The following is a 17,413-nucleotide window of genomic DNA, read 5'->3' as shown; positions in this document are numbered from 1 at the left end:
GCCCTATTAATACAGGAAGAAATGAGGATCAAGTAAGTTAAGTGACTTTTCCAAAGCTATATGGCTAGTAATAATAAGAGCAATATAATTAAATAACAGTAAAACAACAAAAACAAATACCGAGTAAACACCTACAATGCCGTGCTGTGCTAGTCACTTTTCCTGGATTAGCTCATTTAATTTTTACATCATCCTAAGACTTCTATCATATTATTTTCTACCTTTAACACATGAGGGATCTGAGTCTCAATGTGGTAGATGTCTTCTGTTCGTTTGTTTGTGTGTTTGTCCTACAGTCTCTCTCAGTTTCTATGCCCATTTTTCTGCTTGAGGTGGACACTTGTCCCAGACCTGGCCAAATGGTGTATTCTATCCCCTCTAGTCACAACAAGTAGTTCAGGAACTAAGCCATATTCACACTAGCCCAATGAGAGCCATCCCAGGGGCTTTGGAATTAATGAGAGAAAATGCTTCCCTCTTTTGCATCATTAATTATCTTGATAATGTAAGCTTAGAGATGCAGAGAAATATTTGCCATGGCCTAGGGAGAGTCTGCCTGAGAAAAACCCAACAGTGAGAGTAAGAAGTGAGAAAGAAAGAGAACTTACCAGAAGCCAGAATAAGTACCACTTCTGTTGAATCTGTTTTGAATGGAATCTCTTCCACTTTCAACCAATGAAACTTTGTATAGAAAAGAAATTAACCCCAATAATGGAATACAGAGTATAGATCTCAACATGTGGGATTGGATCACTAGAGCAGCAACAAGAAGCACAGAGAATGTGTCCGTTCTTAATTGTGAAACTGACCTTCCCATAGAAACTGCTCACTGGAATCTTGATTGAGTTAATTCCCTATTGAAGATTGAATTTTTGGAGACTTGTTAGAAAAATATCAGGAGGCTGGAGAGTTTGCAATTTTCTTGTAGCTTTCAGTAAACTGCTACAAATATTTCAGTCAAACCCGGACTGCTAGAAAACTGAGAGAGAAGAAAATAAAACCTCATTGAGAGAGTTGTTTTCCACCAACAGGAAGCAGTTCAAGATAGGAGGGATTAAAAAATACATATTCTTTAAATGGTGGAAAAACAGAATCTTCTGCCCCTAGCCATTCAGTGAAAATGAAGGCAGGGATGGAGGGAACTCAGTATATTAGTCTGCTATTACTGCTGAAACAAATTACCACAGATTTAGCGGCTTAAAAAACAGCACGAATTTGTTCTTTATTCAGTTCTGGAGGTTAGAAGTCTAAAATCAAGTTGTTGGCACAGCTGCGTTCTTTTCAGACTTCAAGGGACAATCCATTTCTCTGCCATTTTCACCTTCCGGATGCTGTCCATGTTCACTGGCTCCTGGTCCCATTCTTGTGTCACTTAACATCTTGCCTCCATGTCACATCTCTCCCTACTCCCTTTGACCTTTTTGCCTCCCTCTTATCAGAACCTTTGTTAGTACTACATTGGATCCATTCCGATAATCCAAGACAATCGCCCCATCTCAAAAATTTTAATTTAATTATATCTGCAAAGTCCCTTTTACCATGTAAAGTGATAATTCATAGGTTCTAGGGATTAGGATTTGGATATCTTTGGGGCGGGGGGCAGTGATCATCATTAGCTTACTACACTTAGCTAGTATTGGGGGACCCAGGAAGAGATGAACCCTCAGGTCCATCCAAGTACCTCCTAATATGTGCTTTCCTTGTGTTTGAGAGCGACAGGTTACCTGTAACATTGTATAAATCCTTGGATCCAGACAAGTACGAAGCTAACTCTGGATAAGTTAAGTGAGCTGCTAAAGTCTCATAGTTTAAGATTCTGTGAATTGAGTTTCTGTAACCTGCAACCCAAACAGGTCTGATTTGTACACTTGCTCAAGGTCACAAAGGAGCAGGCTGGGTCCCTCTTGACCACTACTGGGGTCACTGATGAAAATGCTCATTTCTCCTCTACTTGCAGGGGCCTCTTAATTGTTGGTTAGTGCTCTCACTCCCCACCCCCAACTTCTGCCAGTCTTGGTGACAAGGACCTGGAAGTGGCTCCTCTGTTCAGGGCCATACTGTCTCTAATCCTCGCCAAATATCCAGCTTACTTCTTTCAGTACTTCTCTTTAAAATAGTTTGCAGTGACTCACTGGGAGGCCAGGCTCCAGATTCTAGGACCACAAAGAGATATACCTTTCCTGGGGAATAAGAAAGGCTTTGTCCTGAGAGAGACAATAGGCAATCCTCCATTCCCCTGCCTTCGAGGTTGGTTGGAAAGCACGCTTCTTTTAAGATGCAGTTGATTTTTCAAATTCTGTTACATTAAATTCTTAAAACTCATGGGCTACCCATAGACTTCATTATTGGCTTCCTGGAAGAAATCATTCTTTACTTCAGGATCTTATATCACCGGAGTGGCAGCTGTACTTTCACACAAGGCATAAAAATACTGTACATTCAAGAAACGTGCACAGGCACATGTAACATGGCACATTAATTTATGCTAGGCAGCAGGCAGTCATTATTTTTTAAAGTGAAATATATGGATATTGATTAATTTTATTATGTTATAATACTCTATATTTCTATGACAGTTTACTTTAGCTAGGCTGTCTCTTTGATTTGGAATTTTAATCCCTTAAGTGAACCCATTCGGATTATCCTGTCTCCTCAGGGTCTTTCACGGTCGCACATTCTTGAGGCATTACTCTATTCCCTATGGAAGATTCCATGGGTTCTTGGTAGGATTGGTGACTTTGTCATGTGTCAACCTAACTAGGCTAAACTACGGTTCTCCGAATTTCCTCTTCTGTATATTTCCAGAGAAAGAAAGGTGGGGCAGAGGAGACATTCTTGTGAGAGCTGGGAAGGGCAGAAGTGAGGCAGCAGCTGTCTTGTAGCTCACACTCACTGTTGCTGGTCTGTTGGCTTCCCCGGTACAGGGGGCAGCAACTGGGCCTGCAATGGCCTCTCCTTCCCCTGGGTCTTCCCTTCTGCATCTCTGATTTCTGGGCCAGGACAAAGGAGACCAGCTTCTCCTGGAAGACACTCATACCACAAGGTCAGAGGCAGTGAGAGCTGACACGGGTTCCAGCTTGTCCTTTCTATCCAGCTTGTTCTTGGGCTCCTCCTTTACATCCATCTTCCCCTCCTGACTTCCTGCCCTGGAGACTTCATGCTCCAGCATCAGATGCAGCAGCAAACTTATAGAGACAGCTTAACAGCGCACGCAATTTGTCAGGTCACATCCTATCAGATAGATGGGTGGATAGATCTATTAACTGATCTCTTAGTGGTTCTATCTGTCTCAATACTGATTGAAACAATACCTTTGTCCTGAGTATGTAAACCTCTGTTTGTATAAAAATTGGCTCCAAGCTGCCAGGATAAAAATACTTATCTTTTAATTTTATTTCTTGTTTTGATTCATTGCTCGTTGGCCATCTCCTAGTCATAACATTAACTTGTGGTTTAGCTTTTCAGATATTATTAAAGATCAGGATTTTATGCTTTTTCTCCAAATTCTGTTTCTGGACCTAATATATCTTTAATATTAAGCATTTGGCATTTGACAAATGGAGTGCGAATATTTAGATAATTTTATTTTGATACTTTACATTTCCATGTGAAGGTCCTTTCTTTATCATATTTTGCTACAGGTTTGACAATGGTTACATTTATACGACATCCTTTACCATTAAGAATAGTCACTAGGGAAAAAAGCCAAATATTCCAGCAAATTATGTAAAAAAAAAAAAGTCACATTTTATAAAGTGGATATTATATAATAGTATTTAAATTAAGGATCATTTGTGCAACTTCCAACATACTTTCTAAGTCATAGGTTGTTACAAGCAATGGGTGACAACTTACCCCTTTGTGAACAAAATACCCTGCCTTTTATTTAGTAGTTAGATAGACTCATCTTGGTACTAAATGTGTCTTGTGTTGCCACCTACTTGCAGGAAAATAATATATATTATGAACCATTTACCTGACCTCCATTATTCTGTAGGCAGAATAAAAACAAGCTTTTTCTAAAAGTGAACACACTGGTTAGCCAAGGTTGACAGGATTTGGATCATTTTTCTATCTTTCCAAATCTGAAATAATTCTAATGCCATAAAAAGTGTCAAGCATGGCATTAGAAAGAAGACAATCCAAAAATAAATAAATAAATCCCCATAAAACCAGGCTATAGGTATAAGTTGCATGTTGCTACAGGGTAATAGAAATCTCCTGAATTGAGGTTCTTGGCAGTCCTGAGGGAATTAGGAGTGACCAGAGACAGGTCCTTTAAAGCTAATATGAGCATATCTATATTTCTATGTTTTTTTTTTTTCTGGGCATTTGGTTGAATTAGTGCCACTTGCTGTCACTTAAGGATTTCACAATATTGTATATCTCTGTTTGTTCCTAAGCTTTGATCTTAGTCTCTGCATTGCACCATTTGATTCCATTCCATATTTTCTCATCAGTAGGCTTACTGGTGAATTTCCTGGGAGGATTCCCTTCCAAAACTGTCCTCAGCTGCTGTGGTGTGTCTCTTCGGAAAGCCTTCATACTGCGTCACCAAGCCCTCTACTGACCTCTCATGGCTACAACTATCTCTGCTGCTAAGCTGGTTAATTCTGGATCCTTGTGGTATCTCTGGCCCGAGGAAACGTGCGTGGCACACAGGCCAGGGATGGCATTTGGTTTCATCTATGCTGCAAACTCTTATCAGGAGATTTACTTGCTGTGTGATGTTGAACAAGTTCCTTAATGTCTCTGTGCTTCATTTTTCTGGTCTGTAAAATGGGAATAATGATAGCACTTAACAGGTCTGTTATGAAGATTAAATGTTTTACTATTTTGAAGCAATTAGAACACTTCCTGGAATATAATAAGTACCATATATTTGTTAAAGAAATTAGAAAAGAAACAAGCAATCAATCAGACAAACAAATAATTAGTGTGCTGGAGAGAGAAAAGCTGGTGATGACAAGGGAGGGAGTTCTAGGCTCTATTAGAGATAGTTCTAGTCTCCAAAGGACATGAGAGAGGAGGTGATACCCAACTGCTATGTATTTGTAATCCCTGATAGAGACCCTAGTGGGCTCTGCCCTAGACACAATTTTTTTCCTTATTATGTTTTTTTATTATTAGCATATCCATCATTACAGATTGTAATTTTTCTTTATGCCCTTTACCTGACCTATCACTCCCCAACCCCGCTCCCTCTCTCCCCACCAAGACACAATTTTAAGGGTGATAAATTTACAATCACTCTCCAACCTCTACTCTTCTTCCCTTTAGAAAAGATCTGAAGTGTATTCTCTTGGGAGTCAAATTTATTCATTTATTCATATATATAATTTAAAATTATTCTTGTTAGGTACTTACCTAGTTCAAGGCAGGAGCTACATGCTGGGGACACATGTTAACAAGTTAAAATGGCCCCTGCCCAGATGATGCTTAGAGTCTAGTGGTGAAAGAGACGTTCCACAGATCACTGTGCTTGTTTAATCACAACTGTGATGAGTACTCCGAAGGGCAAAGGTAACGTGTAAGAAGAGTCCCTCCCTAATCCTGTGGGTCAGGGAAAGTGTCCTTAAAGAAATGATGTGTAAGTCTATGAACTGAGAACTTAGAGGAGCTGGTTAGGCCAAGGGTTTGGCCTTGAGGAAGAGAAGCACATTCCAAACCGAGGGAGCAGCTTGGGCAAAGGCTCTGAAACCATTTTGTGCTGTGTGGAATCCACAAAAGAAAAAGGATTAGTATCTTTCTTTGAAAAGGAAGGGGTGGCTGGTAGCAGATGTTTTACATAATCACCCATTTCCCTCATGGGTAGACTGTGTTGTTGCTGTATCATTTTCCAGCATCATGTAGTATTAATATGGAATACAGAGAATAATTCTGATTGAGGGAAGGGAAAACTTCATGAAGAAAATTATATTAGAGTATTAAAAGACAGGTTCGGTTTCATAGTCATAAATAAACTACAGCATAAGAGACTATAGACTAAATGAATTACTCTAAAATTGTAAACTTTTTAGTATTAGCAAGTTGGTAGAATTTGTTAATTCGTTTGTTTCTCTTAGGTCCCATCTCCTGCCTCCTGAAGACACACCATGAAATCTGCTGCCAGAACCATTTATAATAAAGTTGTCCTGTTTACAGGGTTTTGATAAGCTGGTTTTTTTCTTTAATAAATAAGAAATGATGCCATTGTTCCCTGCAAAATAGCTGAGGTTTTACTCGAACAAAATCTGTTTGGAAATGTTAAGCTGGTTACATAGAACTAATATGCCTCAAGGTGGTCATTCTCTCTGGATTAAAGCTGTGGAACAATTGGAGCTCCTGTTACAGGGAAGTTACAATGGGCTATTATGAAAAGGGACAAAAATCTCTGTTCCCAGAGGGGGACTGACAAGCTGAAAGTCCCTCTCTACATGCCAGCACAAAAGCCTGATTGCCTCAGATTGTTTGTTTATGTAAATCAAAAGGGTGCCATTAATTCTGCCAGTGGAACTGCTAAGCACCAAAGAAGGCTCTTATTGGCTAGATTCTTGCTCATGGGCCTGTGGCAAGTCTGACAAATCCTATTGCTTTTGTTCTAAGCTCTGTCTGGACACCTTTAGGAAAAGAATCTTGTTATCGTGTACCGAAGTGAATAATTTATACTCTTAGAGTAGGAGTTGAAACTATAGGACTTGAAAGCAAGAGAAGGTCACTTGTCAAGGATCTGCTCACTCAATTTCCCCAAAGCTCTCTCCAAGTCGGACTCAACTGTACATCATGACAGATGTTCCAGCAACATTTAGTCAGGCTGAGTGTAATGGGGATAAACCGCCTGAAAATGATCAACAACCACTTACTAAAATCAATAAGGAAACGACTGATGTGGGTGGCATTCCACCATACTGCAGGGTAGAACCGAGTCTTGAAGATTTACCCACAGAAGAAAATCAGGAGGAAAGTGGAAAATTACAAGGGAACGTGCAGCTCAACTGGTCAATGGATGAGAAGATTCTAAAAGGTAAAATGTTTCCCTTCTCAATTTGCTTCTTTTAATTTCTAAATTCACTCAGGACTGTTATTACAGGAATTGGCTAGACACCCCCAAAATGTGGCCCCTTATTCTACTAAGACTGTATATAGCATAAAGACTAAACCTCTGCCTCTGGTTAAAACGAGCCTTATCTATTTGACAGCTCTGTGACCCTAGACAACTTCCTTTGTCTCCTTAAGCCCGAGTTTTTTATACTAAAAGAAAGCAGAATAATAGTGCCTATCTGTGTAGGGTTGTTGCAAGAACTACTTAGTGTTGGCTAAATGCTCACTATTGTTATTTATTCATATTATGGACAGTGCCATTATTATTTTAACAAAGAATACAGAATTTTAAGATATCCTTCTAAGTATACTTGAAGATGTCTGAATTCATGATTCTGTACCTTATATAAATATTAAAGGAGATATTATCAATAAATTAATTAAATAACCATTAAATAAATAAATGGAATCAGTAAAGAAATGAATCAGAAGAGCCAAATAGTAACTCGTAGTTATTGTAGTTAAAGAAATCTCCCTAGAATGTAAATTAATAATTGATTAACCCTTGAACCATATATTTAAATGTTAAAATAGTAAACTTGTATTTTTTCCCAGAAAACCCAGAAGAGAACCTCTTTATTGTTCATAAGGCTGTCACAGATCTTTCTCTCCAAGAAACAAGAGCTGATGAAATGACTTTCGGAGAAGGTGACAGAAGCTACAGTTTTGTAACTTTGACCAGATATGGATGACAGTTTTTGCATGGGATGTTGTGTGAATGTGGTGTTGAGAAAGCAATCCAGGCAATGACTTCAAAACCTCAAAGCTGCTGCGGGCAGATAAGAAAGTCTTGACTTATCTGTGGGTTCCAACTTAGAAAGCATTCCAAACAGTTCAAGACTCGGACTGCATGGATCGCTAGAGCTGATTGGCATGCCAATGTGATATTTGTCTCTTACTAAGTTAGTCCAGTAAATCAACCTTTCTTTTTGATTTTGGTTTCTCCAAATCTGTCAGGCACCCTGCAAAATGCAAATGTTCCAAAGATAGTTTTATCCTGAAAGTCTACTATTGGCATATACTTTAAAGTAATCTTCTAAATTGATTTACTCTGTAGGGAAATTTTAGACCTCTGATGTAAGTACAGAATGATTAACTATTTCTTGTCAAAGAAAGCTCCCAGGAGGATGGAGTTAAGTTTAATTGTGTTCTTTAAGAAAATGGGAAGATAAAGACAACATTGAAGTGCTTATATTAAATTTCAAATAAACTCAGTAGATTTAGAGACACAAAATCCATTAGACTTTTCTGCTAAGAAGTTATCTAAATTCAGTTTCCAAATAAAGTGCAGAATAAAAATCTATTAATTAATTATCACAATTCTCTCTTGCAGCAATAAATATCTTATCTCAAAATTGAAGTCAGCTTGTTATATCTATCCAATTTAGCTTAGTTAGGCCTTTAACAGGCAAAATTTTGAGGAGACTGTTACTTGAGATATTAGAAGATCACATAAAATGGTAGATGCCAAGAAGGACATGGACATGATTGGCAATTTCCTGTGTTTGCTCCCTTTGCCTGAACAAATCTCAGACTGTGTCTGCTGACCAATGTATAGAATCCTTTTTAAAAATTTTATCATTTACTTATACATATTTGTGGGGTACAGTGTATTGTTTCAATATATGCATATACTGCACAATGATTCACTTAGGGCAGAGAGCAGAGTTTTGTACCCATTAGTCCACCCCCTTTTCCTCACTATCCACACCCATCTCTTCCCAGCCTCTGGTAACCATTATTTTACTCCCAAATGTATAGACATTTAAGGAAGAATAAAGCAAGTAATAACCATTGTCAAGCTATTATATTATCAGAACTAATTTATGAGACTTAAGACCCAACAAAATGAACTAAATAACTTACTTTGTGCTAATCTTTCTGCTTTCAATGCAGCAATCTCTCAGAGGCATGGATCTCAATTTTCCATCTATAGCACCTTTAAAATTCCTTATCAGGAGATCCACTGTAGACAACAGTTTTGTAGGACCTTTCATTTTGATGAAATGGAGAATGAAAGCAGTCTGCATTTTTAAACTACATAGTCTCACTGGTAAATTTTTCCCTAAATGAATCCTTTTGTGTTTGATGGGACATATGTTTTTTTCTGTATGATAAAGGCACAGATTTTGGTGTCTTTTATTTTCACATTGGCAAAAAGCTATAAAATCTTCAAAGAGAATGCTCCTGGATTGAAAAATATTAAGATGCTAAAAATATTGAGGAAAATCTATAATTTAAATTCAAGGAGTAATTTCATGTATGACAATTCCATGCCTGAGTCATAAATATGAACAAAACAATGAGTTTCTTTGGTTCTTATGGAAAACAAAACAAAACAAAGCTTAAGATTATAGCAAACATTTGAATGTGTATTTATGTATCATGTAAAGAACATTGATTGGATATGAATGACCTGATAGCAGTTGTATGTACCTAGTTAGGGGTGATAATCTATCTTTATTTCTCTCTCTCTCACAAGTTTGCAATCTGATTCTTAGAGTGGGAAAACAAAACAAAACAAAAAAAAATGAAAAGAGAACTAAAAACCTTTGGTGAAAATGGACATCTTGTGAACATCTTTCAGGGAGAGTAGAAAATTGTGGAAGAGAAGGACAGAGAGGAACATAGCCCCTTATCCTATTCATAGATTGTTATGGTGTCAAAAGGGAATGGTGAATCCAGGCCTGACAAGAGTCATAACCCAGACAACGTTGTTGAGTCATGTGTACTACAAACTGAAACTTCCTGCATGAGTCCTTGAAAGGTGAAAACTCAGAGAACAACCTCTGCTTCCGGATACTTAATTCTTAGCATGCTCAATAAGTATTGCTCAGGGTATGCTGATATGATCTAGCTGTTTGAAAAATGACTACTGCAGTGAATTAGCTTTTTAAAAATCTCTACATGGTACTAAGTAAAGTAAGTCCATTGGTTGTCCTTAGGAACATGTCTAAAACAACAGGATAATCTAGCATTATGTAGGTATGATGTATCCTGGCTCTGTAAAAATCAATGGCAGATCTTCAATCAAATTGTATGTGCTTTGGTGGGCTTGGTGCCTAAGTTAGGCCAGCACAGGAGTCCTGACCATCTGTGGGCCCTTGACTCTCCTTCTATATCTGGTTACTTTAGAGCAACTCTGAGAAACATGGTGTCAAATGCCAAGTGTACTACTCTGAGTGTGACCAGACAAGGGCAATCATTGTTTTTACTATTGGAAGAAGCTTTTTCCCTTCTGAGGTATTTTTTCTAATTTTCCTTGAGCTCTCTCTCTCTCTCTCTCTCTGTGAGTGTGTGTGTGTGTGTGTGTGTGTGTGTGTGTGTGTGTGTGTGTGTGTGTGTGTGTGTGTGTATGAGAGAGAGAGAGATAGGTCCAAACGTTTTATTTTATATATTTACATATCCAGTTATGACAGGCTAGACAGGATTTTAAAAACTGTCTCAGGAAATACTAGTCTCACTAAATAAAGTAGTCCACAACAACAGAGTTTCATCATCAAATGAGGTTGGGTTGCCCACTTTCTTGCAACTTTACAATATTCATTAGCATTTTAAAGGCTTATATAAATTTTGAAGAAGTTTATTTAACTATATTTAATGCAGTATTTTCTAAACTAATTTGACCATGTAGACTGTTTGATTGTGTACAACATTAGTAATCCACAGAATCATGCCAAATAAAAGCATGTTGGAAAATGATTGTCCAGAAAGATAATTTGGAAAATAACAAAATAACAGCTGGGTCCTCTGGAATCTCTGCACATCTCAACTACCAATTGATTTTGCTACAGGGCAGCAGTGGGAGAAGATTCCTCTGAGCAGCAGTAACCAGGGAAGAAGTAGACAGAAGGAAAGGATTGCTGAACAACCTCTAGAAGAGAGAGAAGGTGAGGACGGGAAGAACACAGCCTACCGGGCAACTGAAATTGAATGGTTGGGAATCCAGAAACCTAGCCAGGTTGACATGTTGCATTCTAAACATGATGAGGAACAAGAGGTTTGGGATGAAGAAACTAATGATGATGATGATGATGGTGATTTCAATGGTGATGAGGATGAAGTTCGAGTGATAGAATTTAAGAAAAAACATGAAGAGGGTTCTCACTTTAAAGAGGAAGGTGATGCAAGTGAGGTCTCCCCACTGAGCAGCCCCTGTTCTCAACCGGTGACACCTGAGGAGCAGCCAGCCTTAGGACGGAAGAACGACATCTCCAGAAATGCTTACTCGAGATACAATACAATATCCTACCGGAAAATCAGGAAGGGGAACACCAAGCAAAGAATCGATGAATTTGAGTCTATGATGCATTTATAAACTAACTGGAACTGAGAAATTCTCATGCCCACGAAAGCAAAACTAATTCTGTTGCCCTGAGATGCATCTTTCTATGCCTTATTTGAGGCATCCCCTTGAAAGATGTGGAAGCTTACTCTCTTTTTCACTGTAGAATAATATGGAAATAACCCTAGACAAAATCCAGTCTGGTAATCTCAGATCAAAAACTGTTAGATACATTCTTGGGCATTTGCTTTTGTAAACTTCACTAATATAGCATTGTATGATAAGCACTAAACAAACAGCCAGCCCTTCTGGGGAATCTGGCATGATTTGGCTTTAAAAGTAGCAATGCTGAGAAAGGTAGTCATTGAATGAAACAGGAGACTATTTAAAATGATTCCTGTATTTCTTTTGGTGTCTTTCTACCTGTATACTAAGATGATGGAAAATCTGGTATTAAACCTCTCATGCTTTTAAACATGGTTTTATAGACTATGGCAATAAACTTTCCAAAATTCTTTGCCTTTTGTAATATCATCAAAGACCATTTTAAGTGGTTTTCCTTGGTATCTACAGAGTAAAAATTGTATAGGCCTCCTTCTTAGGTGTTATCATTCACTGAATATTCTCACTAGAGGGGCTGAGCAGTTGTTAGGAGAATTCTGTTTGCTAAATGTTGGCTTTATGCTTTCAAACTGAATTAAACTCATTGTGAGCTTGATACAGGGAGAGAAGATTGGTGGGCAATAGACTAAAGAGTTGTATTGGATAGTTTTATTTCTGTGACTGAAAATAAAATCTTGTCTAGCACAGTTAGAGTCATTAAAAATAAAAATGACAGCTTTAGCATAATTTTAAGAAAATGCCCCTTCTCTACCATCACACTTTCTCTTATTAACAGTATCTCAGAATAATTTTCTTTCCTTGGAAACCTGAAACAACACTAGTCATAACTGTACCAGTTACTATGAAAATGGAAATAATTATCCTAGAATATTTTTGAAGTAGAGTGTGAGCATATATTTTTAGTGAGAAAGTTCTGATAGTTGTTGAGAATATATAATTTACTGGACCTTGGCCCAAATCAAGATGCTAAAAATTGTGCTCAAACCAATGTATCAAATAATGTATTGAATATTTATGAAAAAAGATAGTCTATATTTATATTCTTAGATAGTTTGTTTCACAATTTTTCATTTCATGCTTCCATATATATTACCCTGAACTTTCTCTCACCACAGATAAAGATATTTTTCGGCCCTGCAAATAAAAAGACAATTCCTTATTGTCTGAATGTAATACAGTCTTCATTGTCCTATTCAACCCTTTGTTTATTTCTTTTCCATTTTGTGAAAAACCCTGGGTTAGTCCTTCTTAGATTATTGCTTATTTATGTGTAACAAATCCTCACATTCTAATGGCAACTTCTTTATTTCTTCCTGGTCATAGAATATATTTCCATTGTATCATGTACTACCATTTAGTGTTTACAAGACCCAAATTTTGAATTCAGGGTTGAGGTGTTCCTTTTATTCTTTTGAACAGATACTTTAAAACTTGACCATGTAAAAGGTTCTGTTACCCTTAATCTATAGAACCCGTAGATTTCATTTGTGACAATGCAAGTATGTAGAATAAAGTGAGGAAAATCAGGTATTTACTGACAAAGGTAGGTAGAAGACTAATGCACTAGGACAATTTCCTGTTTAGTTTATTCCTTTAAATCTTTCCACCTGGACAACCTTTTTTTTTTTTTTTTCTGGATTACTGATGACCCTACAATTTTCTACTTAACTTGAGAGCACAGTATTGTGTTATCCATCATGAAACCAGACCAGATTATTAACTTACCTTCAGAAGAACCTGTATTTTGAGTTATTCCAACAGAGTTGATGAATTTCTGTGGAGCTTGAGTGAAGTGGGTTGTCTATGGCTATGTGACTTGACAGAGCAACTGGCTCTTATGGGGGTCCAGTATATAGTAACCCTGGTCCTTTCAGCTTTGTACTCTCACCAATTAACCAACTGTGAAACATTTTGTCAACAAAGACTATTTTAGGGTATGTTCAATAGGTAAATGCTCATATTCACAGATGAGGCGATGTAGTTGCAAAAGAACATGAAAACTATTCTTTTTTTTTTTTTTGTCGTTTTTCTGTGACCGGCACTCAGCCAGTGAGTGCACTGGTCATTCCTATATAGGATCCGAACCCGCGGCGGGAGCGTCGCCGCGCTCCCAGCGCAGCACGCTACCGAGTGCGCCACGGGCTCGCCCGAAAACTATTCTTTAGCATTGGTGTCCATTGCCCTGTCCTGCCATCTTACACCAAGACCATAGAGTTAAGGGACATGATGGTGATAGGCGGCCTTTGAGCCTAGGAAAGACAAGGGCCTGGCTCAGATTGCATGGGTGATATTTAACATATTTGGAACTCATATGGGATATGTTGAGAACACTAACTGGTAACTATACATGAAGATTTACCTGAGCTTTTGTGATCCAAGGTTCAGAGGTGGTAAGGACTCTGGTACCTGACAGGAGGGAGAATTGATTTGTTGTGTGAATGCTGATATTTTTTTACATGACTTTTTGTTTTTCTTTGTTGCTTAATGAACAGGAATGAATAATAGAGCTATTTCTCTGTCAATATAAAATTTACCTTTTATATAATGCAAGATTTGAAGACACAGAATTTGCCAGAATCTATATATCTGTTAATAAACTATTTAAATAAAGAACTGCTGTGTCTGACTTTTGCTCTCAATAAAAGTTTGTGTCTTTGTTTCTGGTTTCTGGACTTTATTTTTTTTAGCTGTCTTTTAAAATTTAGAATGCTTGCATATCAACAGCTATTATTACCATCAATAAATGCCTCTTCAGAAATCAAGAGAACACCTTATTTTAATTCATTTGCATTATTTATTTCAAAAAGGTCTTAAAATGACTGCATATAAAATCGCAAATAGAATTTCTAGTGGGTAGATATATAGTGTACATGAAAAATTTCTGTTATTTTTAAAGGAAGTGAGATATTGTTTTAAAGCCATCTTAATGCCAATGGCTTGAAAAAATTTTATCTTTATTGTCCTCAAGGTAATATATTTAAACTATGCTGACACTTTAATAGTAACTGGTTTTGCATTTACATGTGGTAGTATTTTTGGCACATTTTCAAATTAAGAATGGACATTTAAGTTTTTCAAAGCGATAGGTAAAAAATTTAAAATAAGTAATAATAGAGAATTATGAAAAAGGATAAAACATCAGATTGTCATAAAGAAGAAATTGGTTTGACCACATGAGAAAGGCAACCACTTCTCTTAAAGCCTGAACTGTCGTTGCTCTATAAAAACAAGAGGGCTATAAAAAGTAATGCCAAAAGTTATATTTGCCAATATTAAAATAGTAGACAGTAACATAACACAATAAATATGAAGACCAAAATGTGTATTCAGCTCATGAAGAACACGAGATGACTCAACCATATAATCACCGCAAACACAATGACACAGGTAGTGATGAGCAGCAGAAGTCTCCCAGATCCATGGCAAACTACAAACTCAGATGATGATATCTATTAATAAGCTGCCAGCTCAGGAGAATTTTGGAAATGAATTTGGAAAGTAAGTGGACTTTTACCTAGAAAGTTAAAATTACATATTTGGCCCCTTCTTTATAATAACTACAGTTGGTCAGAGGCAGAGAAAATGGGTGCTTAAAAATGTTCAAATTAACTCCAAAATCCTTCATCCCCCATAGTTTTTTAGTCTTATTCTCCCACTAACAAACGTTTTCGGGTAGTCAATAACAAAATTGACTAACTTGATCTTCGCCTTCTCTTGTTTTTAAGCCCACTTCCTATAGCTAGTATGTATAAAACTAGAAAAATTTGGGCAGTTATTTGAAGGAATATTAAGGCATGTGCATAATCCTAAACTGAATAACAAGCACCCTGATAATTTACAGTCTGATTCCTGCTTCAAGGCTGGAAAACAGTGTCCAGAGTGAAAGTCTATTTGAAATAATTTTGTGGAGAAGGCCATATGCAGACAAAGCTAGGCACCTAAAAAAGAGTTAAAAATACCTGAAATCATTTCTTAATTTTCTTTACATTATAAGTAGAAACTTCTGGTTTTACTTTCTCCCAATTCAAAGCATCAAATATATGTACTTGTGTATATATTACACACACACGTACACATATATGTATATACATGTATATATTTACAAAAATTAATGTTTTTGAAGGTAAAGTTCTATCTATGTTAAAATTTTAATTTCAACATCTAATATAAAGGCTTTATTTATATAAAGATTTATGACTGATATCCTTAAACTGGCAAATATATATAGTTACTAACAAAATAGAAAACCTAGGTTTCCAAAGAAATTATTTGTTACTTGTTTGGTGGCAACTGCCATCATTATAAACTCAACATGTTAGAAGTTGTTCTATCTGCTGAGAAGTGAGATTTTCACTTGTGTTTTGCTTGTGTTTTTGCAAAGCAAAGATTCATATAAACTTGCAAAGGGACCCTAATTATAATTGTAACATATTAGTTGACCTAGTAGCTTGAAACGGAGGCATTAAATCTGTTTAGTGTGACAGTATTTTTTTCTTTCTTTATGACACAGTCACCATCAACACCTAAAATACCATCCAGTAAGCCTCATCAAGGGCATATAATACTTTATATGGTTTACTCAAATCTGTTCATGTAATGGCCATTTGTCAAAAAATAAATATTTTGTACAATAGCCTTGGTTAGTGTTTATTTTCTCATTTTAAGGCATTTTGGCTTGTAGCAGTTGTTGAGTACCCCATGCAAAAGTTGTTGCAAAAGCACTACAGTGGCATTCTACAGAATGAGTGAAAGTTAAAAGTCCTGGCTTGTGTTTTAAATCAAAGAACTCTTCAATTTTTTACTTTCCATCTCTGTCCAAATTGAGCAATCTGTCACCTCTGCTTAAAAATTGGAGGAAGAAAGAGTTAGTAATATTCAGAGAAGCAACCCTCTACATGTCCACTTCTTCCCCTCATATTTGGTCCAGGAGATGGAAAAGAACAGGTCTTGCACGAAGTCAAGGATCTAGATCACAGAAAAACCTGTGGGAGTAGCTACCCTCGCACCTATACACCAGTTGTTTAACAGAGACAGTCCCAGCGTCTATTTCCTGTCTATACAACATCCAAGAGCAAAGAAGTTTGACTCTACCTCATTCTGTCATCTGTGGCTTCAATAATCTGCAACCAAGGGATTCTAACTGAGCTCACCTGAGCTGAATGTGCTACTAAAATGAAAAAAAAAAAAAAAAAAGAATTATGGCAGCATGGTGTAGTGAAATAAACTCCTTTTTTTTGAGCCAGATATAATGGAAACTTGGTTTTATCTCTTATTAGTGGGATAATGTTGGGGAATCATCCTCCTGGTCTGTACAACGGGAAGAATGAGACGCACCTCATGGAGTCACACACATCAGTGAACTGAGGCATATACAGTGCCTAGCACATAGGAAGTACTCAGAGATAATTAGTTACTCTCTCTTTTCCCTTTACCTCTTGTAATTTTCTTGTCTTTATCCAAGACATTGAATAAAAGTTATACCCAAGATATAAAGAAATTATATCTTAATATAAGGTATTATATTAATAATATAATATTATTCTTGAGCTCTGAATTAGAGATGTTAGAATAAATAAAGATGGTACTATCTGATGTGTGTCAATCCCACTCTCTTGTACAAGAACCCCTTGAAAATCATTCATGAAATCAGGTTTGACTGGAAATATCAAATTCATTACATTGTACATGGAATCTATGCTCCTCTATAATCCCTAAGGGAATGCTAGAAGCAAGGTGTTTTAATATCTAAGTGAATTTTTCCAAACCAGTGTGGTGAAGCTAACAACACATTGTGATCATGACACGTGGTGTTTTGCAGCCCTGTGAATGACCGCCAATTGAACGTGAGCAAGCAGAACTGAACACGTCTGATGCTGGTGATAACACATGGTTGTACCAACAACAGCTGTGTCATTTTATGGGAGA

The 17,413-nt window shown here is 37.0% G+C and overlaps 1 protein-coding gene across 2 annotated transcripts; it reads left to right on the top strand.

Annotated features, from left to right (window-relative positions):
- Positions 1-6,738: 6,738 nt before the first annotated feature.
- On the top strand, positions 6,739-11,398 carry ERMN (ermin). Of its 2 annotated transcripts, none has more exons than XM_063080609.1 (3): positions 6,739-7,003; positions 7,636-7,728; positions 10,875-11,398. In XM_063080609.1, the coding sequence occupies exons 1-3, from the start codon at positions 6,763-6,765 to the stop codon at positions 11,396-11,398; spliced, it is 858 nt and encodes a 285-aa protein (XP_062936679.1). In that variant the 5' UTR covers positions 6,739-6,762. The 2 variants fall into 2 exon arrangements, with proteins under 2 accessions (XP_062936679.1, XP_062936669.1); XM_063080599.1 differs by having other exon boundaries at positions 6,763-7,003; positions 7,696-7,728.
- The last annotated feature ends 6,015 nt before the right edge of the window (positions 11,399-17,413 follow it).

Source organism: Cynocephalus volans, chromosome 1 (genome assembly GCF_027409185.1).
Source record: "Cynocephalus volans isolate mCynVol1 chromosome 1, mCynVol1.pri, whole genome shotgun sequence".
NCBI lineage: Eukaryota > Metazoa > Chordata > Mammalia > Dermoptera > Cynocephalidae > Cynocephalus > Cynocephalus volans.
This window is presented reverse-complemented; position numbering and strand designations above follow the sequence as displayed.